Raw genomic sequence first — 27,007 nt, forward strand, 5'->3', positions numbered from 1 at the left:
TACTGCAAAAGAAAGAAAGTCTAGACCAATATTAAAAGACAAGGATCAATTTATGTTTTTATCTAATGTCTGAATGGGAAGAACAAAAGAAAACATATACTATATTTGCTGAAGAATTTTCAGGAATTATTTTTAAACTAAGAAATAAATACATATAATGAAGTGCAAAATTCTTCATAAGAAGTAGCTTTCTCTTTCATATTCTTTTATTAATTTTTTAAAATTTTATTTATTTATATGTGGTGCTGAGAATCAAACCCAATGCCTCACACATGCTAGGCAAGTGCTCTACCACTAAGCTACGACCTCAGCCCCTCCTTCATATTCTTAATAGCAGGTAACTAAGCTCTAAATACTAATTTGCTTTGAAAATTTAAGGATTATTAATTTTTTGATCAGAAACTTACCTTGGTTTTCCTACCCATGTAGTTTTGTGCAAACCAATCAGAATCCATGGCTTTAAAATTGGCCAAAATCTGACCCTAAGAGGGAAAATACAGTGTAGAAACACATTTTAGATATTTAAATAGTGTCCTGAGATTTAAATTTGCTGACTAAATTTCCTCATAAACATCCATTTATTTTTTTAAATACTGGTTTTTCTGCAATTTTAGACACAAAAATTTGTATTTGTATGAAAATAAAAATAGTGCAATCATTTAAATATATGCTTTATACATAGCATGTAATTAGGCAAATCTTAAATCGGTTTTCAGGTAAAAATTTCTTTCTTATTTACTTATATTTTTTAGTTGTATGTGGACACAATATCTTTATTTATTTAAAAATTTTTTATGTGGTGCTGAGGATCAAACTCAATGCCTCACAATGTGCTACGCAAGTGTTCTACCACTGAGCTACAGTCCCTGCCCCAAGTTTTCAGTTAAAAATTTCTTAAAGAAACAATTTAGTACTTCTGAAGGGCCTCTCCAAGATAGAACCGAAAGTTATGTTTTAACACCACAGGTGCGGCCCTTGATTATTTCCCCTGAAGACCCTTTTGCAATGTAGATTAGTACTTAAAATATAAAACCTCACTCTTTTTCTTTCTTTTTTTTTTTTTTTGTACCAGGGATTGAACTGAGGGACACTTGACCACTGAGGGGCGCTTGATCACTGAGTCACATCCTCAGCACTATTTTGTATTTTATTTGGAGACAGGGTCTCACTGAGTTGCTTAGGCCTGGCTTTTGCTGAGGTTGGCGTTGAACTCTTGATCCTCCTGCCTCAGCTTCCAGAGCCACTGTCATGGGTGTGCCACCATGCCCGGCTAAAGACTTATCCTTATTTCACCCTATTATAAACTATGCCTTGCTCTCTCCCACAAGAATGTACTACATTTTTAATGACTACAGTTCTTTCAGATATGTCTTTCAAATGACTTACTGAGAAAGCTTCATGAAATTCAAAAACATCAATATCATTCATGGTTAATCCTGCCTTTTCCAGAACTTTTGGTGTTGCATATGTTGGTCTGAAAAGAAAAAAAGAGGTAATATCTTAAAACTTTAATTTTTAACCTAAGAGTGCCTTCATATTCTCCAAGCTGAGTTTTACACTAATTCATTACTTTTACTGTAACATGCTGATTAAGTACTGGGAATACAATAATGAATGGAATAGACATGCTCTGTTCTTGTAAATTTATATTGCAGAGTCAGAGAAACATAATAAACAAGCAAACAATGAAGGATTAAGTTCAAGCTGATGATGTACAACTAGAACAAAATTTAAAGGGAAAGGCATCAGAAAGGACATAGCTAATCTTCAGGTTATAGTGGAAGCCACTGAGGCTACTAGCAGCTCATGAGGGAGGGGAAGACAGTCAACGTATCAGAAGGCTTTTGTGAAAGGCTATTTATTAAGAAGACTGTAGCAGTGTGTGTAGCTTATGATACCTTATAAAAAATACAAAGTGATATATATGTATACATACATATGTAGTAATTTTAAGTAAAAAATTTCAGGAAAATATGGAAAGTAATAAAGAAGGGATTATTATTAAAAAAAAAAGTCCACCACATGATTCAATTTTGAACTTAGGACTTAACCATACTTTAAAATCTGTGTAATAAATGTGTGTAATCAAATACTTTTGATTAAAGTCTAGGAATATACACTACTACCTACCCCAGTAAAAGCTGATCTTTTGGATCCTGGGACACATACACAAAATCCCTAGGTTAAAAAACAGAAGGGTTAGCTTCTTTTTATTATTTAATTTAATTTAATTTTATTTTTAATTTAATTGTATTTATTTTTATTTTATTTAATAAAATAAAGAAATCTGAGGCAATTTACTTTACCTTAAATATGCCTTTGGTTTATAACCCAAGGCCAGAGCTTTGTCCTCTGCCATAATCAGCATTGCAGAAGCACCATCAGTCTGAAATGTTAATCAGAACAATAATGCAAATTCTCTAGTTATCTGGAGGTCTTTCTGCATGTATTTTCTAGGCCCTGTTTCTGAGTATACTATCTCATACTTAGTCTATACAACAAACTTCACTGTATCCATCATTAAATTATAATTCAAACACATGCACTGACCCATATTTTGAAGACAAAAGCAGAAGAGCCTATTCAAAAAGTATATTTATCAAAATGGAAAAAGAAAAGAGGTAACATTAGAAATATTTATTTGTAATAAATTCAAGCCAAAGTTTTCTGTTTTGGGCACAGAAAATGAAATGTTATGAATTTTAGAAATTAAAATCTCTTATTTAACTTTTTTATTTTTACATTTTCTGTGCTGTTTTTTATTTGCTTCCCCCCATGACTTCTAGGTGATTTTATTCTACTTAAATGCTCTATAGCAAGTAAACCAAAGGGAGAAGAATCAGGTGCAGATGAGAACATTAGAACTATAGTGTTCCCTCTTTGGATCTGTCCCATACTTTTTTTTTGGTACTGAGAATTGAGCCCAGAGGGGCTTAACCACTGAGCCATATCCCCAGTCTTTTTTTATATTTTATTTAGAGACAGTGTCTTCTGAGTTGCTTAGGGCCTCGCTTAGTTGCTGAGGCTGGCTTTGAACTCGCAATCCTCCTGCCTCAGCCTCCTGAGCCACTGGGATTACAGGCGTGTGCCACTGCACCCAGCTTGTCCCATACATTTTTATTCTAAATGATTAATGAGGGTTGAGGAACGAAGAGGTACCACTGGACAGGGGGGTGGGGGAGGGGTAGGATTTACCATTACTTCAAAAAAGAAATTCTCACCAAAATTCAAAATTACAAAGAAAAGGAAACTCCTCTGTATAGTTTACACTATCAGATTTTTTACAACTCAGCACCCAAGAAGAGAGTATGCAGCAACCAACAGGGTGGCCATAAAGTCAGTCAACACAGGTTTCCACTATACATTATAAATGGCTTGTGGACATCACAGTAATAATACGGTCAATGTGCCACTGTGCAAAATTGCAGTGAATGTAGTGCACTAATGCACTTCCAAAAAATCCAAGTTATCTGTGATGTGTTGCCTCTGCTGAATATATCTCTGATTTTCACTGGATAAACCTGAACCTTTAATATACCACAAATAATCAAGGAGATTCAGATCTCGTGAAACCCATGCCTCTCAAGGTCCTGTCATCTAATTTAGTTTTGGAAATAATCATTTAACCAGTCCTTCACCACTTAGGCTTAACAGGGGAGATGTATACTGCTGAAACCATTCCAGGGACCCTGCCTGCAGTCCATCAATGGCAGGCATTTGTTAGTCACTTACCATGGACAAGATGACAAACATCTGCCTATTTCCAGACCAGGTAGGGAAGTTATATTGTAAAAGAAACACTGACCAGCTGGACTACATCCAGAAGACTACACTCAAGGTGGTAAGAAAAAGAGAAACCACATCTTAAAGCAGTAGCAAAATCAAAGGGTAGGTTTAACTGAAAAATTAGAAAAGCAAGGAAGGATATGACAAAGCTATATGCAGATAAATAAAAACAGGAAGCAAAAAAGGGGGAAGATGTATTTCATGATGCTTGTAGGAAAAAAATTTGGGGGCCAATATAAAGCATTGTTTTCAATTATCAAAGCTAAAAGAAGTATCCCATTATTTTTTGTATTTTTCGTGTTCTGATTTATATCCTATGCTCTAAAACAAGTTTTTTTCCGAAGAGGTTCTTGATGTCACATTTCCTTGATTTTCCATTTGCTATTCCCTTTGCCTGAAATGACTTTTTCTGTTGTTGTTGTTTTTGGTACCAGGAATGGAACCCAGGGGTGCTTAAGCAGAGCCACATCCCCAACCCTTTTTATTTTATTTTTTAATTAAAAATTTTTTTTCTTAAAAATTTGAGATAGGGTTCACTAAGTTGCTTAGGGCCTTCTTAAGTTGCTGAGGCTGGTCTCAAACTTGTGATCCCTGATGCACAACTCCATGAGCCCTATTTATTTTCTCCAATGGCCTATCCTTATAGCTATCACAGCACTCTCTCACTGTATTACAACTGTCTGTTCTTTTCACCTCTAGGGCATAGCTAAGGCAATCAAAGTTTTATAGCCCACTAAATACATGATCAGCTTTTGGATCAGAATGGTGATTGGATTAAATGACTTTTAAAGCCTTAAAACTATCATTTTACTTTTTTAAAAGGATTCTATTTTAACATTATCTTTACAATGAATACTACTCTTCTATTTTAACATTATCTTTACAATGAATAACTAAATTTTTAAGCCTCTATTCATAATATACACAAATAAATCTATTTCAGAGTACCGAAGTAAAAGTCATTACTAAATACAAACAGCATTGACATTACCAGGAAAGAAGAATTTGCAGCTGTCACTGTGCCATAGGGCTTAATGAATGCAGGTTTCAGTTTGGCCATCTGCTCCAGTGAGGAAGGACGGATGCCATTGTCTTTGGTAACTGTCTCCTTTCCTATAAAAACAGGAACTCTGTAACTCTAAGGAACTACAAACATTATAGATCTTTAGAGAAATGTGCTTTAAGAATTACAAGAATGAATGAAATGTAGATTGTACCTATTCAATAGACAAAAAGCCTTTTTTCTCCAGGTGCTAGGGATCAATCCAGGATTAATGCATGCAAGGGCAAGCACTCTACCACTGAGCTTAATTCCCAAGCCCCAAAGAAAACCTTTTATAGTTATCGAAATATGATCAAATTTTAAAATAAACCCTTATGACATTTGGAAAGTCATAAAAATGGACTAATTCAGTTTTTAAAACCCTATTCTTGGGTTGGGGTTATGGCTCAATGGTAGAGCCCTTGCCTCACCTCTGTGAGGCACTGCATTTGATTCTCAGCACCACACATAAATAAATGAATTAAGATATAAAAAAAAAACTATTCTTTTAAGATGCTTATTCACATTTGGCTCTTTTATACAGAAAAAACATAAATCAAGAATTTTGAAAATGATATACTTAAGAACTAAAAGATATCAGGAAAATCTAAAAGGAAAGTCTTATAAAAATATTAAAAAAATTTACCTGTGTTACAACATAAATTGAAACTTGAGTCAATGTTTAAGAATTAAGTCTATTTTAGAAACAGAATCAATAAACTTATTGAAAGCCATTTAAGATTTCTTGAGTTTTAGGAGCAACTGGAGCAATTTAGAACTTGCTAATAAATATCATGAAGTATTTTATTTTACCTGGTACTTTGAAGGGAACAACATCAGACAGGAGTCCTTCATCCTGTGCCTTCTTGGCAAGACTGTGAGAGCGCAGGGCATATTCATCCTGTTCTAGTCGAGAAACAGCAAAGGCAGCAGCCAGTCGATCTGCAGAGTGGCCCATGGTCTCACTGGTGGAGAACTCAGCCACTGCAGGGAGCTAGGAAAGGAGGCACATTATTAAGAAGTGTTATATGACACCTAGGATTATTTAATGTTATTTGGAAAAGTGAAAATCTATTTTTTTATCATCTATCAAGACCAAGACAAGGGAAGTTCTTGGTGAGCAAGGCATTACAAAGAGGGTTCACAGATTCAAACTTTCTAACCACTGATTTTTTTTCCATCTTGACCAAATAATTACCTTACCCTGTAATGAAGAGCATCTTAAAACATGCCTAAGCCAATGCTGTCTTATCTAATTCTAAATCTCTGCAGCAGGATGCTCTGGAAACTCAAGTCTCTAAATAAGATTCACAAGTCTTACCTCAGGTGATAGGAAATTCAATCTGAATTTGGAGAGCAAAGACAGTCGTTGGCCCATTGTCTTGGCTTTATTAAGATCAAGCATCATTTTCCTCATTTTCCTTGAATGACGAATAGGGACGTCAGACATTAACTCAACACCGCCAGCCACGACCACATCATACTGGCCAGAAGCAATCAGGCCAACAGCTAGAGGGCACAGGTTATATATACATGAACATCTTTTGCAGAAAAATAACACACCAATGAAATTTAAGTTTCTTGACTAAAAAGCTATGTAGCAGTTATCAGCTTTGAACATCTGTAATTAAAATTTTCATTTTTTCAGAGGAATTAAAATTAGTTTTTAAATGACTACAAACACATTTAACAACTTCAAAAAATAAGTTTAATTCAGATCATATGGACATCAACTTCTGGATATAACCATTGGGTCAACTTATATTCTAAACCAGAGGATCTTACAGGCTCCCATGCCTTTTTTTGGAGACAGGATCTCATTAGTTGCCCAGGCTGGTTTCCAGCTCACCATTCTTCTGCTTCAGCCTTCCAAGTAAGTTACTAGGACCACAGGCCTATGTCACCATGATGTGCTTTATCTTGCATATTTTACATGCTCTCAGCTTTAGGTTTTTTTGGGGAAAAAAATCTTTCCCTTGTAGAAAATGTTAATTTTCATTATAAGCAACAGACATTTTGGCTTTGAGATATAAGGCAGCCCACTTTCCTGTTTATGACCACTGGTAAGTACTCTGTCATTCTAACCAGGAGTTGGTCACATGCTGCTCGAGTGGAGAATAGCCTCAATCACTGCCTCTGACATCATTCCCTGCCACCCATGAGCTGGGCAATCCAACCCCGCCTTGATGTTACTAAAACAGCACAATGAATACTAAGTTGCTCAGGTTTTCTGCCTTTTCAAAATGTTCTTCTACGAAACGTTCCACAATTTGTTTAAGGTTTGTTAGAAGTCACAGTGATTTATGAAATGCCAATGAGGAGGGGAGAAAGTGAAGGACAGAGTTGTGCCAAAAGAGGGATTTACAATTATGCAACTATAGTGGTGGCGGCGGCAGCAGGATCCTATCTTCGTGGAGAAGCATCACATCAGAATCACCTAGGTTTAAAACCCAGAAGATTATAAACTCTTCATGCCTCTTGTTCTGAAGCACCCTCCAAAAGACACACTCCTCCAGCTACAATCTGGGCTACAACCAGCCACGTTACTGGTGGAGGAGCAACAGTGGCTGTTTGCCTCAGGTATAGAGAGCAAGAAAAAGGTTGAGAAGTAGTGTTGAAAACCCAAAATTTTTAATACAACCTTATTTTTAAAATAAAGAGATCTGTGCTAATCATTTCCCTCCCTTCCTTCCTTCCTTCCTTCTTCCCTTCTTCTTTTTTTTTTTTTTTTTTTTTTTTGTACCATGTATTAAATAAACCCAGGGACACTTAACCACCAAGTCACATCCCAAGTATTTATTTTATTTAGAGACATGGTCTCACTGAGTCACTTAGGGTCTCCCTAAGTTGCTGAGGCTGACTTTGAACTTGAGATCCTCCTGGCTCAGCCTCCCTAGCCGCTGGGATTAAAGGCGTGCGTCACTGTACCCAGCAAATCATTTATTTCTGTTGAGATTACTGTTTTTTGTGTTTTTAATCCTGTAAAGGACAAAGGAGAAAAATTAACATGCACCTTCAGCTTCTATTTAAACATACCTGTGGTCATGGCTTGGTTTGAAGAGATGCAAGCCATGGTGACAGTGTGAGCAGGAGTCTTGTCAGAAAAGCCAGCTCCAAGGGCAGCCTTCAGGAAACAGAAGTGGGGTGATCACTTACAAAGGAAATACATCAAGTAAGTGACACTGTGAGCACTACTAATATGCACTGTGAATGAGGAAGGAATTCTTTTTAATATTCTAAAGAGCACTGTTTAAAGTAAAATTAGGCCCATCACAGAAATGGTTTACCAATTTCTCATCTTGCCAACAACTGGCAAGAACTCTGCAAATTCCTGGTAGCCAGTTTCTAGTGTGGTATACAAACCTACAATACTCTTCTATCTCAACTAATACTTAGCAATGCTTTGCTCAAAACCATAAGGATTCAATTTAACTTCTGCATATGTACCTCTAATAATCTGTGTCCCAGCAGTCATAAGGGTAAGAACCGAAGTAAAAGTCAACAAACATGAAAATGTTTCTAAAGAACTGACAATTCATAAACAGAGTTCCCACTCAGGCCTACTTCACACTCATCTCTTTTCTCACTGCCACTTAATCTCTCTCAAAGAGCACACTGCTGACCCAAGGCATGGGAGAACCGGAAAACTTGCAAAATATACAGAAGTTCAACTCCATGAAACTTTAGAAAACTGCCTCAATTACACGTGAGTACATGAATAAGTCAGGCCAGTTCAAAACTGGAAGAGAGGCTGTCCAGGACAATGACGTAAGAAAGTGATTTGTAGTTTAAGAGGTTTTGAGAAAAACTGAAGCCCTCCATTAATTGGGCATAATGGCCTCTATTTTGATGGCACAGGAAGTAGAATATGAAATAAGGATATTTATAATTTGTTACATATTTATTGGAGAAATGTTGCTAATAAAAAATCAATATCTCCATTTTTCCTTACACAATGAATTAATACATATATACAATTATAAAATACTGTTTTCTAATATTAAAGCTTCACTTTAAGAATTAAGTTCCAGGGGCTGCAGTTGTGGCTCAGTGGTAGTGTGCTTCCTAGCACACGTGAGGCCCAAGTGAGGCCCTGGGTTTGATCCTCAGTACCACATAAAAAATAAAATAAAAGTATTATGTACATCTACAACTAAAAAATATTAAAAAAAAAAAAGAAAAAAGAATTAAGTTCCAGGACTGGGGTGTAGGTAGGTGGAGTGCCTGCTCAGAATGTGAAGCCCCAGCATCACAAAATAAAACAAAAAAATGAAAGTTCACAATTCCCCCAACTCTTTACTATGAAATTCTGAATCCCATTACAAGGAATTCATTTTGGGGGCCTGAATGTGCAGCTCAGTCGTAAAGCTAGCATGTATAAGGTTTTGGGTTCAATCCCCGAAAGTGCAAAAACACAAAACAACAAAATGACTATACTTTGCAGGACCAACAGTAAATTCTTGAAATAAACAAGGAATTCATTTTTTTAGTGGTCTTTTCCTGAAACTAGTTAGGAATGGAGATGTGGTCAGTAGTAGAGTGCTTGCCTGACAAATGTGTATTCCTGGGTTTATTCCCAGAATCACAAAAAATTAAAAAATAAATTTAAAAACTTTTAAAAAGCCCAACTGAAACTAATTATTCTCAGAATACAAACTCCCCTATACCTTGGTAAAATAAATGTTTCCAAAGTTAGGTTAAAGAGGTTCTGTGTTTCTTAACTGATGTTTACCTTTATAATTATACTATTTCTATATGTTTTACCATCATCTGTAGAAATGGAAACGCATATGGTGGCATACGTGCAACATGCCTTATTCTGTCTTTCTAGGTAGGCCTGACACTTAGTGCCCCATCAACTTTGTTAAAAACTACTGCCTGGCAACTGCATGTCAACCTGTTAGCATAAACTGGTCCAAAAGGAAGACAGAATCAAGTTTTGGGGGAGCAAGGGAGAAGTGTTCCACAGTGTAAGGGGCATTCAGGTTCTAATGGCCTGACACTCATGAGGGCCTTCTAGCACATGTTGCCCTTGGCCCCAGCTGACTCAGGACTGAAGGAGCTTTAAATAGAAGTGGAAGCTGGTGACCCTTGTCCACATGCTTCTATTTAAAGTTTGAATAGTTCTCAAGGTGATAAGAAGAAAGACAGAAGATGCCACTTAGTTAAATTAGAGAGTAGGGAAATATGCTGAGATCTTTCAGTACAGTCAGGTTCAAGAGAAGCCTTTTAGGATTTCATATAAATACTATTAATATAGACAAGAGGTTCTAAAGTTCTTTATCTAAAAATTATATTTTTATAGGTTATGATTCAACTTTAAAGTAATAGTCTCATAAGTATTCCCTCAACTCAACCTCTCCCTGCAACCACTACAAAAATTACCTGAAGCACAGGAGCACAACGTGACCAGTCTTAGGGGAGAGAAAAGAAACTACCTCATGTCAATCAACAGCTGAGATTTGCATATGAGTGTAAAATTTGCAGGAAAAAATTCACAGAAAAATCATGGACTTAGTTTTAGGAAAGAACAGAAATATAGAAAAAACTGAAACAGATTTAACATTTATTTTTTAACTGCTCTTATAAAAGTCACTTTATTTTCACAATATAATAGTTGAAAACGTTTATGAATAGTTTGATACCTTTATGTACTCATGAAACTGTCTCATTTAGTACATTCAGAAACACGGAGGTATAGAGAAAATCAAAATATTTAAAGAGAGAAACAGAAACCTCTTTCTGTCCCTCAACAACATACAGTTGATTTCTGAGGGCTTGAGTGGTGAGAGGCCTTCTGCAGTCTCAATGTTTAATGAAGGGCAAAATGCTAAAGCAGAACAAACACTTGGAGTCCTGCGCACCTGCCCTTTTTTCTGGACTGACAGCAATGAAAGTTATTACCCTCCCAACTTCACTGTTCACAAACACAAGCACAGATCGGAAATAAGCACTGAAATGTGCTATGGAGCCAACATTAACCAAAAAGGCTCTTTTAAATTAATACCAAGCCTAGAAGCTGTGTTTGGATCATTCGCTGTGAAATGCCTGTGGGACACATCACAGACATTCCAAGGCTAACATTATCTCAGTTGCCCAATGAACTCTACGTGGAACTATGCCAACTAGGGTAAAAGTAAACCTCTGTGAAACAGATATTAAAAAAAAAAAAAAAAAAAAAAAAAAAAAATACTGCCTACGTGTCACTGACTCAATTGGAACAAGTACCTAAGCAAGTTACCTCTAATTACAAAAACCAAGTTATTAAATTAATTCTTTGTAAATCATGAACTTTTAAATTACTTAGAACCGTGATATCTAACATTACAAAAAGTAACATCAGCCACACACTGCCATGATCTCTATTTTCCTAACACAAGATAAAAGACAATTTAACATTTTCTGAACCAGCTCAAATAATAGATTTATAATAAAGTATGAATATATATACTAACAGTACATATTTTTTGATTTATAGTATAATTATCTTAAATATTAAATAAAACTTATTTAAGTTGTAAAATCACTTTTTTTTTTTTTTTTTTTTTTTTGCGGTGCTGGGGATCGAACCCAGGGTCTTGTGCTTGCAAGGCAAGCACTCTACTGACTGAGCTATCTCCCGAGCCCATAAAATCACATTTTAAGACAAATATAAGTTCACTTAGATTTCAAAGAATTTTAAAAAGTAAATTCTATTAAATTTTAATTCAAGTTGACTGTCATATCAATCTCTCTCTCTCTCTTTTTTTTTTTTTTTTTGCAGGATTGGGGATTGAACTGAGGGCCTTACCCATGCTAGGCAAGTGCTTTTCACTAAGGCTTATCCCAGCCCCTATCAAGCTCCTTAAACAATATAGAGTTTGTTTTACTCACCTCTCTAGCCACATTGCTTGTTTTCACTTCTTGAATAACTGTACCAAAGATGATATAATCGACAACGTCTTTTGGGACACTGGTCCGTTGCAATAAACCCCTGAAAGAAGAAATATAAAGCAAAGAAACACTTCATGCATTAAGGTAGTGCCAGAATCATCACATGAAATACTGCACTAAGCCAAGAGTGGTGGCACACACCTGTAATCCCAGTCACACAGAAGGCCGAGATAGGAGAATTGCCTTAACCAGCAACTTAGGAAGACCATCTCAAAATAAAAATTAAGAAGGGCTGGGGCTATAGCTCAGTAGTAGAGTGCCCCTGGATTTAATACCCTACATCACAAAACAAAACAATGAACTTCCTTAAAAAGGTAAGTCTTACAATGAGAACCCCTTGACTTTATTGTAATTTGAGAATAAATTTGATTAAATAAGCTATTTAACTTTTGTATCTGTTTTTTGGGGGCTAGGTTATTGGGACAAATTAACCACAAAAAAACAAAAAAACAAAAAAACCCCAAAAAACACAGCTAATATACTGAATAAAATATCAAGCAAAAATATATAAAAATTTTTAAAAAGGTAGGTCTTAAGCTGGGGATGTAGCTCACAGGTAGAGCACTTGCCTAGCATGTGGGATGCCCTGGGTGTGTGCCCCAGCACCACAAAAATACAAGAAATAAAATGTAAATTAAATTAAAGGTAAGCTTTGAATTTAAAAGAACAGAGGTTGTATCTTTAACATTTGGCACCTTATCAAAGAAGAAATAAATGAATGATTTAAAAAGTTAACATCTGATGATGAATTAGTTGGTAATGAGAAATCAGAAAGGAAAAATGAAAATAATCTGGAATAGGAGAAAATAGATAAGTAAACATAATAAAGTTAATTTTGGTAGAAACCAAAGTTTTCAGAAAAAAAAAAAAGAAATGAAAATCAAAGACATGAAGTAAAATCTTGGGAGTATTATATTAAAATGAAATATCAAACAATTTTTAAGGTCTGTCCATTGATAGAAACTAGAAGCAGTAATACTCTGTGGGAAGGAGCATACCTTGAACCCAGTCTTGGTTTCTAAATGCCATTCCCCATTAAAGGAACAAGAGTTTTTGTTTTGTTTTGTTTTGCTGTTTTTTGGGTTTTGGTAGTACTGGGAATTAAACCAAGGGGTGCTCTACCACTGAGCCACATTCCCAGTCTTTTTATGTTTTTATTTTGAGACAGGGTCTTACTAAGTTACCCAGGCCACCGCACCTAGCTAGGAACAAAAATTTTTTAAAGAAATCTTTTTTGTGCCAAAAGTAAGAAAGCTGGCTGGGCACAATAGAACACACCTATAATTCCAGAGACTTGGGAGACTGAGGCAGAAAAACTCCAAGTTCAAGGCCAGTCTCAGCCAGTTATTAAGACCCTCTCTCAAAATAAAAATAAAAAGGATAGGGGGAATAGCACAGTGGTAAAGCAGCCCTGAGTTTAAACCCCAGTACCACGAAAAAGAATAAAAAAAAAGCAAGAAAGTACTCCAACTTGAATGGGACCATATCAAAACAAGAAATTGGGTGTGTACACATTTGTCAAAACGCATCAAAGAACACATTTAAAATCTGTGCCTTTTATCATATGCAATTATACTAAAAACAAAAGGGACATAGGTACAAACTTGAAGTAGCTCTCAGAGATTAAAAAAAAGAAGAAGAAAAGAAAAGAAAAAATGGGATAATTTCCAGTTTACAAAAAAATCAGGAGAGGAAAGTTAAATATCATCATGAAGAACACCCAGAATGGGCCAGGTACAGTTACTCTCACCTGTAATCCTAGCAACTCAGGAGGTTGAGGCAGAATTGCAAGCTCAAGGCCAGCCTCAGCAATTTAATTTAGTAAGGCTCTAAGCAACTAAGCAAGACCGTTTTTCAAAACATAAAAGAAAAAAAAAAAAAACGCTGGGGAGGTGGTTCAGTCACCCCTGGGTTCAATTCCCAGTACAAAACAAACAAACAAAATGGGACACCCAAAATAGGACATTCTATAGGACAGCTGGGCCAGACTTTTCAAAAAGTCAATTAGGGGGAGACAGGGGGAGAAAGAAAATGTTCTACATTTAAGGAGACTAAAGAACATATCCTTTTGTAGTATAAACTTTGATAGATTCCTGAATTGAAAAGAAAAAAAATTTTTTAAAGAAAAGACATCCTTGGAACAATTGAGAGGTACTTAAATATGAACTAGACATAAGACATTATCATGGAACCATTATTATTAACTTAACTATGGTAATAGTGCTGTGCTTTTAGCAGAGAAGCTCCTTTTTCTTAGGAGATAAATAAATGCTAAGTATTTTGGACTCCATTGTCCTGATGTCTACAACTTACAATCAAAATAGTCCAAACCATATAAACACAGCAAATATGACAAAATGATTAACCATTATTAAATTGGAAGGAATTTAGAAGTTCACTGTGTTATTATTTCAAGTTTCCATGTTTCACATTTAAAAAAAAAAAAAAACTTGAGGAAAAGCTTGCAACTCCCAGCCTCGCATCGTCGTAACAGCATCATTATCAGAAATAGGAAAATAGGGATGGAGATGTAGCTCATTGGTAGAGTACCTGCCTAGCACATACAGAGGCCCTGTGTTCAATCCCCAGCACCACAAAAAAAAAAAAAAAAGAAAAGAGAAAAACACAAATCTAGCTTTGGAGAAGAGACACTTTTATTTTTTCTTATTTTTATTTTTATTTTTTGCAGTACTGGGGATTAAACTCAGGGCCTTGTGCTTGCAAGGCAAGCACTCTACCAGCTGAGCTATCTCCCCAGCCACACTTTATTTTTGATATGGTAAGTTTGAGGTATCTGTGAAGAGTTCAAATTTAGAGATTTGGGAGTAGTCTACATTAAAAAACTAAGGATTAAGCAGATGAGATTTTTAATAGAAAAAGTGTATACAGAGAAATACAAACTATTAAGCACCAAACCTTGCAAAATACCTTTAAAAAATAGGAAAAGAATCTGTAATCACAGTGACTCAGGAGACTGAGGCAGGAGGCTCTCAAGTTCAAGGCCAGTCTCAGCAACTTGGTGAGGTCCTAAGAAACTTGGTGACACCTTATCTCAAAATAAACCATAAAAGGGGCTGTTGTTGTAGCTCAGTGGTGGAGTGCCCTTGGGTTCAATCCCCAATACCATAAATAAATACATATACATACATACATACATATAGTTTTAAAAAGTAGAGAAGCAGCTAGGCATGGTGGCACAGACCTCTAGTCTTAGTTACCCAGGAGGCTGAGGCAGGAGGATGGTTTGAGTTTAGGAGTTTGAGGTCAACCTGGGCAACATGACAAGGCAGGCATATAGAACCAGGAGAAGAAAGAAAAATCATGAAGGCATAAAGAAGACAAAGGATCAGTTTCAAATACAGTTTACGGTGTCAAATACTATAGAGTACAGAGACAGATGCCTCAGGAAAGAATGGTGCATTTCATTTAGTGATCACATAGTTACTATTAAGAGAAGTTTCCAAAGTAGAGTTAAACTTTAGAGAAATGAGACTCGAAATAATTATTTTTTAAAATATTTTTTAGTTGTAGGTGGACATAATACCTTTATTTTTTCTATGTGATGCTGAGGATCAAACCCAGGGCCTCACACATACTAGGTGAACATGCTACCACTGAGCCACAACCCTAGCCCACTGGAAATAATTATTATGAAAATAGGGAGAATAAATGATAGTAAGGAAAAAGAAGCAACTGCTATTTAGTGCTCATTCTTGAAATTTGGCAGGAAGAAAAGAAATGAGTTAGAATGGGCAGAAAGGTCATGTGAATGACTTCTTCCAACTAGGAAAGAACTATGGCTGCTTAAAAGACACTTAGGCAAAATGTCATTGGAAAATGAATAAGATAATACCTTACATGTTATTTTTCACTCTAGAAACAGCCATTTTATGACCCTCACCAAATTATTAATCCATCTCACTTTCATTTACTCACATTTCCTTCCCTCCCAGGCTCCCTGTTACTGGGGATTGAATACAGAAGTGCTCTACCACTGAGCTACATCCCCAGCCCTATTCTTATTATAAGATGAAGTCTCACTAAATTGTCCAGGCTGGTCTTGAGCTTGTGATTTTTCTGCTTCAGTTTCATGAACTGATGGAATTACAGGTGTGCACCACTATGCCCAGATCATAATTTTATATTTTTACTTGGTTTACACATGAATCTCCAGTTTTCTTGCTAGACTTCTTTCAAACAGGACAATATCTACATAATCTGTTCAGTTACCTTTATATACTAATTAAGTTCCTAAGATAATCCTCAAATATATATATTTTGTTTAGGTTGATCAATCTAGTACTGGAGCTAGTCAGGTACTCATTAAATAATATTGTCATACCCAACACAATATATGATAAGTATGCAAAATAAAGACTGCCAATATTCATGAGTTTCTCAAATTTGTGTAGCACATATGCTTAAAATGGAGAATAAATTAATCTTGTAGAAGTTAATCAGTATTTTTTCTTATCACATAAAATTGATATGTTCTACATATGGAAATTTTATGGAACATGCTATTTCAAGTGTAAATACTGGATAAAGTGCCTTTAGTGAAATATGAATGAAAATGAAACTGCATTTACTTACAAAAGTGCTGCTCTAGCCAAATCATGTGGCATCAGGTCTTTATATCTGGGGAAAGAAAACAAATTATTTAAACCAAAGCCTTAAAACTTCAATAATTTTTTTCTATATAAAACACCTAGATATCATCTAACATATATTGTTAAAATACTATCCAAAGCAGTCCATCAATTAAAAATAAATACTGTGACTTTATTATTTGTCATCCTTAAAAATCTGGCAATCCTTAACTCCTTCAGAGCTTGCTAAAAATCTAACAAAAATGATGACTATACTTTATTGTTCAGCATGAAATGTTAAATCATATTCTTTAAAATTAAAACCCATCTTTTAAGGACTTTAAAAATATTACAAAGTACATTATTTATTTATTTTGTAATGTCTAAAAGGAAATAAGGGATGTAGTAGGTCTTTTTAAATAACTTTTTGTTTGAAGTAATTTGAGATTTTACAAAAGAACTGAGAAGATAGAACAGTTTTTTATTCTCTTTACTCTGCACTTCTTCTAATGTTAATCTTACCTAACCACTGTGTATTTATTAAAACTAAGAAATTAACATTAGCACAATACTCAATAAGCTATCAACAGTATCAAGATTGCATTCGTTTTTCTATAGTTCTTTTTCTGTTCTAGGGTCCAATCCAGAACATCAGGCTGCATTTTGTTGTCCTGTCTCCCCCCGTCTGCCAGTTTTTCAGTATTCCCTTGTTTCATGACTAGGATTATGGAGTTTACGGAAGAATATCACAGAGGTAAAGCTCTTCTTACTGCTTCATTATCAGGGTATGACCTAGGATGTCTTATTACTGGTGATGATAACTTGATCATTTGGTTCAGATGTGGTCTGCCAGTTTTCTCCACTATAAAGTTACTCTTTTTCCCTTTCTATAAAACTCAGCCTGTAAGAAGTTAGTCACGAAATCCAGACCATTCTCAAGGCAAGCAGAATTAAGCTCCACTTCTTAGTAAGAGTAACAATTTGTACACACATGTTAAAATAATGACAGTAAGTAACAAATATTTAGAGGAGGAGGCAGAGATACTATGAAAACATGTTTCTTGTTAACATTCACCCACTAATTGCAGCATTTATTTGTATATCCAGGTTGTAGCAATTACTAGTGTGGCATTCTAATGGTGATCTATTTGTTTTCCTCATTCCTGCTATATTCATTAATTGAAATTCTTCTGTAAGGAAGATCAAACCTGCCCCAGGATCCCCCATCTCAGCGCTGGCCATGCTGGGCTGGGCTGGAATTTCTTCCTTCTGATTTATTTATTCTTTCAATCATTTATATATCATACTGAGCTTGTGGATATTTATTTTATTCTTTGGGTTATGGTTCATTACTATTGTAATTTACTTTGTTGACTACAGTTTTCTAACTTTGGTGACTGGGAGCTCTTGAAGGTTGGTCCTGCATTCTTTTGGCATGAAACACTCACTCTCTACACATAAACATATATAAAAATACACACATATACACATATACCTATACACATACACAAAGAAATACATGTACATATGCATATGTTAGCACATATACATACATACAAAAAATGTGTATCTATCTAGATACACACATGTACATGTATATATAGATATAGAAATCTATGTGTTTGTGTGTATATAGATCTATGTATAGATATTTTTTATTTTTAAGCACTACAAGATGCTCCTGGATCATCTTGAATTTTCTCTGGACTGGCCATAGCCATTCTGAAAGGAGACCTGGGTTCCTTTTATTGAAATGGGCTATTTGGAAAGTAAGCTCTGGGTGTGAACTCTATTTATTTGTTAACTTAGATGTCAAAAATAAAGTCCCTTTAAGTAAAAAATAAAATAAAATAAAAAATTAAATAAGAAGACTCATTCTTTAAGTTCCTGTGGTTCTGGGCATTCGAACCATGGTCCTCGCGAATGCCAGGCAAGCACTCTCCAAGAGGAGCTATCTCTCGAGCTCTTCTTTAAGTTCCTGAAAATTAAAACTTAAAAATCCAAAAACTTTTTATTTTCACTCTGCATCACGGCAGAATCATCAGAAGTTTCCAAATTTTTCACAAGTAAAATCAGTTTCCTCACCTTGGCATAGAATGAGTGGGGGAAAGGCTATACGTCCATTTCAAAATGCCTAAACCACAAATTATTTATTATTTACTTTCATGATCCCATACTCCTGTCTATCAGAATGACCAACAGATTGCAGAGTTCTGCTGTGGGAGTCTGTTTCCAGGAGTGCTTCCCAAATGCTCCTACCTCAATGAAGCATCTTCTAGGAAAAACACTCAAGTTGAAAGCAAAGTTTCTTCAAATTAAAAAAAAAAAAACTAGAAAATGATCTAGCATGTGAGAAACTGGGTTTGATCCTCAGCACCACACTAAATAAATAAATAAAATAAAGGCACTGTCTCCATCTACAACTAAAAAATATTTTTAAAAAATGATAAAACTGTCATATAAATTTTTACTTAAGAAATTCCAAATCCTTACATTTTCCCTCTATGCTATTTTTAGTCACTTTTGTTCTTTACATGAATGTTGCCTTAAAGTACTTTTTATTCTTTCTTTCCTATTAGGTATTATTTCTTAAATTACTCAAAAGTTTTTCTCCTTTCTGTACCACTAAATTACTCATGAACTTTATCTCCTTTAATCAGTATATAGAAATAAACTAAAACACAGCAATAAATAATAACAAAAGGAAGAGACACTATACTGATGTGCTGAAAACATCAAACCAAACTTCATGCAAATACTTATCATTCAAGAGAATGTTCAAATAAATAAGGAAATAGTTAAATATGTTTCTATTTTCAACAGTTGGTAAAACAGAACCAAACACCTACATATGTATATACAAATAGCCCTTACAAAAAAAGTGGTCTTCCCCACCAAGACCCCTTCTTCTTTTGGTGGAATTTTCTTTTTCTACCCTGTTGCTGTGGAGCACAGGTAAGATCCCATCTCCTCTCTTTCTTGCTGCTAAAGCCTTCGGCTTCTTACTCTTATCCTTATTGTGTCAGTAAAGGAAAGAGATTATAATGAGAAATACTGTTACCACATTGACAAAATAGGATGAAAGAAGAAATTTCACCAACATTTAATTATAACATTACTTCTATGAGAAAATACTTTCCAAGTCCTAAATCATCTGTTTAAAAATGACTGTTGTTGATTGGCTATAACTATGTTTACACACACACACACACAGGTGTTTATCTTTCAAATGATGGCATATTACATATGATGCTCTGTAAACTACTTCTTATAGTTAACATAGCTTTCAGATCTCAAATCTTCCATAGCAGTATATAAAGATAGGTCTCTCTTTTTTTTGCTGCAAGAGGATGTCTGAGGTATTTATTCACTGCCCAGGCTACCCATGTGCTATCACATTTTTCCTGGTTAAAATACATATAAGATTAAGATGGGAATAGGGGAGTGGACAGAGTTGCCCTGGCCAACTGCCTACCATGTGGCCTTCAGGACTGCACCTCCAGAGAAAGCTCCGCTTGCGTTAGGGCCTGTATGCTGGGGCACCTGCTAGTGTCTCAACTCTCACACTTTCTGGCTGAGCCACTGTTGCTGGCCTTGGGAAAAGTGAAGGACACTCAGAGGGACAGGTCAGCACAATGCCTGAGGAACGGGTTCAAAGACCAGTGCACTGTCCCTGTGTCTTCTGGGTGGGAAGAGTTCATCCTTCTGTGACCAAACCCTGAGAAAGACACACTGGCCAAATATTTGAGACTCTCAAGGGGGCCCAGCATCAGCCACCTGGGCTCCTCACTGGCACCAGATTCCAGATGCTCTTCTCTGCCCATGCCTGGCATGTGCCTGGAGGGAAAGGTTTCTGAGGCCAGAGGGGCAGCCCCCAGGGAATGGGCTGTGCCTGTGTGTGAGTGAATGTGTGCATGTGAGTGTGTGTGAACATATGTGAATATGTATAAATGTGAGAATGCAGGTGTGTGCATGCGTGAAGTGTGCATGTGCATGTGTGTGTGCACATGCGCGTGCAGAGGGCTGGGGGAGGAGAAGAGGGGATGGATGCAGGTCAGCAGAGCGGCTGCTTACCAGGTTGAGGTATGTCTTGGGTGTAAGCTTTTGATTTCCCTTTTTTTCCCCAGACAGGACCAAGTATGGGCCATGCTGTGGTCTCCACTGCCACTACCCAGGGAGTCCTTTAGGGTGATGATCCAGTGAACTCATTCAGCTGAGACTCGAGCTTTGTATAAGCATCACACCCTCTTTACCACATAGGAGCAGCTGGAGCCAAGAGGAGAGAAGGAGCTCTCTCAGCATTTCCTAGGTCTCATTATTTTTAATAGGTACCTAATTTTCCTTAAAAGTTTTTAAGTTAGTGACTGCTTATTCAAAATACGAATATTGAAATAATTTACACAGAATAGAACTGTTTGCCCCTAATTACTAAAAGCCTTTATCAACTTTTAGACAGTCTGGACCTCACTTAGGGACAGAAAAGACCAAGGAGAACAACTGTTAGGATCTAAGAAATTTTCAGGCTAGCCTAGGATCATTCTGATCCCATAAACTTGGGGTTGTGCTATGTCTACGGTTTGAACCAGATCTGTCAATAGCAAGTCTAATAATCTCCAGGAGGCCAAAGCAGTGTATTATAGGCTCTTTGGAGTATCCATAGGCCCACATCCTCAGCACTCGAACTTCTGAGGAGGTACAAAAACAATATACTTGTCTCCAGAAAAGGAAAGGAAAGCTCTTGGAAACAAGGTTTCTGGATCTACGCTGGGCTTTCAAAGCAGGGCTATTCAATCTAATAGGTTTGTTTTATGAGAGAGGATAAGAAAAAAAAAATTCCGCTGTATTATTTCACCACTGGCTTGACATATTCTATATTAATTTCATGGAGATGTTATCTATAGTCCACTAACAATATCATTACCAGTTACATTTACAAAGACCACTTTAGACAGTAGCATAAAAGAAGGAAGAAATCACATGATAATTCCATACTTACGAAGTGCCTGACAGCAAAAATGGAATGCGAACACCATCCACCACCACAATATTCCTTATATTAGGTTTAGCTAAGGTCTTCTTTGATTTGGTCTGGGCAGCTTTAACACAAGGATCAAAGAATAATTAATAAAAATATATAAAATCAGATAACTTTCTACATTTTTAAAGACAGCCATTCTAAGAAGAATTACATCATTCAATGTCAAACTGCATTGTCATTTACTAAACCACTTCTATACACACACACACAAACACACACACACATATTTTGGTACTGGGAATTAAACCCAAAGGTCCTTCACTGAGCTACATCCCTAGCCCTTTTTATTTTTGATTTTGAGACAGGGTCTTTCTAAGTTGCTGAGGCTGGTCTTGAACTTGTAATTCTCCTGCCTCAGTTTCCCAAGTCACTGGAATTATTATAACATGTGTCAGACCTGGCTCTAAATAATATTTAAGGTAAACAAAGATTAGCCACAAAGATGAAGGTATTTATGTAATTAACAAAATTGTTCATTTTATCGTGTTTGACAACCTATTACATTAAAAATAACCAATTTACATGTAAAACTTGACATCAGAAATCACAATTGTTGATATTGTTCATTCTTCACATAGCTTGATGTTCTTGACTTTCTAAATTGAAATAAAAGTCACTTGTTGATGACGGTCACTACTCTGCAAAAGCCTAGAATACTCTCTCTGTGTGACTCAATTTATATTTTTTTACTCAGAAGAGTAACATTCCTGCCAGGTACATATGCCTGTAATCTCAGCAACTGACGAGGATAAGATAGGAGGATCATAATCTTTAGGTCAGCCTGGGAAACTTAGTGAGACCCTGTATCAAAGGGTTGGGGGTGTAACAGTGGTAGAGTGCCCCTGGGTTTGATGTCCAGCACTAACAAAAAACTGCCCCCTTTTTGTTTTTTTTAAATTAAATAATTAACTAAGTCATAGGTGGCCATGTCTCTAAGTCCATAGCAAAAGTCAATCAGATTTAATGTGGGTAAATCAGATCTACCAACAATCAATCTACAGAGTGGCTGTCCAGTGTTTTAGACCATTTTGTGTTGCTATGACAAAATATCTAAGCTCAGTACTCGTAAAGAGGATTATTTGACTCAATTCTGGTGTCTGTATAGTCAAAATTGCATAATGATGGTGTCCTGGAAAAGGGATGCAGCCTAATAAGGCAAAGAAGCAGAAAAGGAAACGGTCATGTGCCAAAAGGGACAAGCACATGATGTGGTGTCATTCTTGAGGGACTCAACCAAGGTCCTAAGGGAACTGTATTAATGTTTTCTAAGGCTGATACCCCCAATGACCTAATTACCTTCCTCTAGGTGGCACTTCTTAAAGGTTCCACCACCTTTCAACATCAACGCACTGGGACCAAGCTTCCAGCACATGAACCTTTGGGGGACATACTCAAACCATATCTAAACCACAGCAACTAGTTACCAATGTCATCTACCTGCAAGTGAAAAACTGCACTGGCCAGGTTCTCTCAGGAATCTAAGTGAAGAAGCATGGGAAGAAATGCCAATTAGTGGAAGTCAAAAGATGCCAAGAGGAAGAATCAGGGCAATGGTAAACTGAAGTCATCTGTTAGTGTTATGGGACAGCAAAAACAATGACTAAGCAAAGAAGACACAAAGAGAAGCAGAAAGGCCAGGGAAGGGGCATACCGTATGGTACATGAGAGAGAAAAGCAGCTGTTCCTAATACCTGTTTCCTTTGTTCCTAACACTTTCCCAGTGCAGTACATAATAACCTTTCACCCTTACCTTGGGGGTTCCATTACCCACAATAAAAAGATACTCAGCTACATGATCTCTCTACACTGGAAGAACAGAGTTGTGAGACAGAAGGTAACCTTGAGAGGCAGTAGGAGAATCAAGAGATACTGCGGTGTGAGGTGGGGAAGGCATGCTCCAGAGAACCAGACAGATGGCGTTTAAGGGTAGGGGAAGGCAAGGACAATGGCAGGGAGACTGACTCAGGTAGATGTTTCAATCCTCAAGGCAAATGAGGACTGAAAACAGGCCACTAAGTTTGCAGATTACTTATGACTGACCTTAGAAAGAATAAAGTAATGAAAAGTCAGATGATACATCATCAAGTCACTGTGCTTTTCAAGAACAGAACATGTACTCCTTTTACACATTTTCAGATAAAATTCAAATTCTTCATTCCTCTAATGAATTTCCCGCTTTATTTGGTTCCTCCTTAACAATTCAAAAGTATTTTCCACTACTCTTCAAAATATAACTAGATGAGCAAGTCCCCAGTCCCTTATAGCCTTGCTTTCTTCAACCTCCTCACCTTTATTCGGGGACCCTTCTATGTGTATGGTCCCATTCCATCCAATTTTTTCATGTCTCTCAGGCATACTTTGCATTCTACCTCCTAGTAAAGACTTCCCGGATAACTGTGATTACCTATAGTTGTTGCTTCTGAACTCTTAAAGTCAACACTAGGGCAAAAATTGCCCATTCCAAACAATGTAGCTTATTATAAAGTAAATTACACTAATTCTATAAACTATATTTAAAAAATATTTGTTATTCATTATATATTAAACATAATAAGTATGTCACCCGGAGGGTTCTCATTCTTTTTCTTTTCTTTTTTTTTTTTTTGGTACTGGGGATTTGAACCCAGGGCCCTGTGCTTGCGAGGCAAGCACTCAACCAACTGAGTTATATCCCCAGCCCCTCATTCTTTTTCATGTGCACTTTGGCTCCTAGTCACATCAAATTTTTCTCAAGGACAAATAATACAGCTCCTTTATATATATTCCACTGTACTAAGGGCACACAGTAGAAATGAATCATAAGAACCTGAACTGAGAGTTCTAGTTCCTGCTTTGTCAACATTTTCTTATTTGCAAATATGGGAGGATTAGATGACTTCAAAATCTAGGATTCAATGACATTCTCCATGTAAAATGAAAATCAAAGAAGATAAAGATGTGTCATGTACTACATAGCTGCTATATTTCCATACACATATATGTAAAGAGATGTATACATAGACATAGATAACCAGCAAATTAGTCAAAATTTCCTTGAACACTTATAGTTCATCAGGTGACAACATTAAAAATCCTGACTCCTTTTTTCTGATTCCTTCATCCTAACAGCCCTGTCAAGCAGGGGCATTCACATGAGGAATTATTAGTAATAAAATTACTGCAACCTAAAACCTGCTTGGCACTGGCACATGTCAATCCCTGCCCTCACATCAGTTGGTCACATTTCTTTGTTTTCTTAGGTGCCTTCTTGCACCATTATCATCATCAGTGTTAACACAAAGCAATTACAGGACACCAAGATAAACACACTGAGGACACAGAAAAGCTTGTCTCACAAAAGTTTACAATGTAGCTAGGGAGACAAAATATACCAAAATAGTTACAGAGCAACATAAAGAACAGTCTCAAGGCCAGATAAATGCCTTCTTTGTAGGCATTCAGAATGACCTTCTCCCACTTGGCAAGATCAGGTCTATTTCTGTGAATGTGCACAGCAAAGGTCTGGTGCACACTTGAATTAGGGAAAAGGTGAAATGAGGCTGAAAGGAATTATTCTTTGTGGAGCTAACAGAAATCTATATTCTAGTTAGAATTTAGAAGTCATAGGAAACTTGTTACATGACAACATGAAACTTCTCTAATTGTAATTAGGTACCAGATCTCTGAGAATGTAACAGTACCATCTTGAACTTGAGTTTGAAGAGTTTTTAAAGGGCTTTGTGATATCTTCATAGCTATATAATGTTGGCAAGACTAGAAGTATTTATTTAGAGGAAGAAACTAAAGCACAGGGAAGCAAGGTGACCAATTCAAGGCCACACTGCCCAGAAAGTATAGCTAGAACACAGTCAAGACTTGTGAATCTTGGAAGGTACTTTTTTTATTCTTATGTTAAGTAGAAATACCAACATAAAACCAAAATGAGAGTTTTAGAGTCAATACAAAACCTAGGCAAGGAGAAAAATGCTAAGAATTTGTCAGGGTATTTTTAGCACTGACCAGTGAAGAAACATACCTAAAGCAGATTCTGTAGAAGAATATATTCAGCCTAACTCACTGGTTTTACTGAGGGTCTAAATGACCATATCAAATCAACAAATTTCCTTACTTTTATTTCATACTGGCTAAACAATTTTCTTTTATTAACTAGTTCCCTTCTGTATCAATAATATCTTACATGAGATAAGAAGATATTCAATAGAGAAGCCTAGCACTAATTACAAATTTTAAAAGTCAACTTTTAGCTCCACAATGGTCTCAAGAGTACTTGTAAACTAATCATCTCTAGGACTGATCAACAGTTAATGGAACTTTCATGAATCCATTGGGCTCCAAAGCACAGAAAGCCATCTCCTGTCAACGCCTTCAAGCCCTATGAGTTTTGTTTTGTTTGCAGTGCTGGGCCTTGGACAGACTAAGCAAAGGCTCTACCACTGAGCTATATCCCTAGCCTAACCTAAGTTTTGAATTTGAAGGTAACAGTGATGTTCATGTTGCTCATAAAAAGAGAAGAATTAGAAAATTAGTTTTGGTTTTTACTTAAAATTCACAAATATAGAATCTAACATTTAAGTGAGACATGTTTATTTTTTAAATTACTGTACCTGGGGCAGCTAATAGCTGGGAGGAACAGCTCAGAGGTCTTACAGCTGGAAGACAAAATAAATTGTTAACAAAAAGCAATACCTTTCAATGTCTGTAAAGTGCTCATAAATCCAAATCTAATCATAAAGAAAGAAAAATTAAACTTACAAAATTTGAGGGCCCATTTTGATGTGCTAGGAAGGTTTTTTAAAGTGTAAGTCAAGATGGAAGTCATTTTGAAACCTAAAAAGAGAAGAACAAAGTATATTCTAGGTTATTTGAGCAATTTGTGGTCTATAATCTCTGATAAACATAGCTAATATAAAGGACCAAAAATCAGTTTATTATCAACTATCCTTCTTCTAATAATGAAATTATGACAGCTGCACTGTTATAGCAGTCATGGCAAACACTATTCTAAGCACTAATCATAGAATCCTCGCAATGACCCATAAAGCAGGCATGAGTGACCAGGGAACTGAGGCATAGAGGGACTGAGTGACTTGCCCCAAGACCCACATCTAGTAAGTGGTAGAGCTGGGATTCGAACCCAGATGGTCTAACTCCACAATTTGTGCTTTTCTCTTTAAGGTCAAAGAAACAGAGAAACTGCTGGACATGATCATGACACCAGTAGTGTTAATCTCTTGACTTTGAAGGTTGGGTTGTGATTATATAGAAGGCTTTATGGAATTTTGTATTTTAAGGGTATACACACTAAAGTATTCAGAAAAGAGGAAGCATCATGTTAGTAGCTTACTATCAATTGCTATTAGAAAAAAAAATTTGAAGTTACTGCACTTGACACTTTTTTCCCCAAAAGCTTATACTGTTTCAAAATAATTATGAAAATCTAAAAATACATATAAAAAGCCTATATATTAAAAATATTTAAAATATATTAGCTCCCCAAAAAGTTAAGTTCCTAACAACCAGTTCCTACAAAACAAGATGGGGAAAAAACAGCATATGGATATAGGATATAAACAGATTATTCACAGAAAAGGAAATATAAATGGTTCTTCAATATATAAA

The 27,007-nt window shown here is 36.1% G+C and overlaps 1 protein-coding gene across 1 annotated transcript in view; it reads right to left on the reverse strand.

Moving 5' to 3' along the window:
* Hadhb (hydroxyacyl-CoA dehydrogenase trifunctional multienzyme complex subunit beta) overlaps window positions 1–27,007 on the reverse strand; it is a 37,133-nt gene that overhangs the window by 4,443 nt on the left and 5,683 nt on the right. Inside the window, exons 2-14 of the mRNA XM_047523515.1 lie at window positions 26,141–26,215; window positions 25,993–26,037; window positions 21,347–21,446; window positions 16,355–16,399; window positions 11,702–11,801; window positions 7,865–7,952; window positions 6,150–6,337; window positions 5,642–5,822; window positions 4,778–4,899; window positions 2,307–2,386; window positions 2,131–2,178; window positions 1,387–1,474; window positions 408–482 (exon numbers count right to left, since the gene is read on the reverse strand). Of these exons, the coding sequence (XP_047379471.1) occupies window positions 408–482; window positions 1,387–1,474; window positions 2,131–2,178; window positions 2,307–2,386; window positions 4,778–4,899; window positions 5,642–5,822; window positions 6,150–6,337; window positions 7,865–7,952; window positions 11,702–11,801; window positions 16,355–16,399; window positions 21,347–21,446; window positions 25,993–26,037; window positions 26,141–26,207 (1,227 nt within the window). The 5' untranslated portion in view covers window positions 26,208–26,215. The remainder of the gene's footprint in view (window positions 1–407; window positions 483–1,386; window positions 1,475–2,130; window positions 2,179–2,306; window positions 2,387–4,777; window positions 4,900–5,641; window positions 5,823–6,149; window positions 6,338–7,864; window positions 7,953–11,701; window positions 11,802–16,354; window positions 16,400–21,346; window positions 21,447–25,992; window positions 26,038–26,140; window positions 26,216–27,007) is intronic.

This window comes from Sciurus carolinensis, chromosome 13 (genome assembly GCF_902686445.1).
Source record: "Sciurus carolinensis chromosome 13, mSciCar1.2, whole genome shotgun sequence".
Taxonomy (NCBI): Eukaryota; Metazoa; Chordata; class Mammalia; order Rodentia; family Sciuridae; genus Sciurus; species Sciurus carolinensis.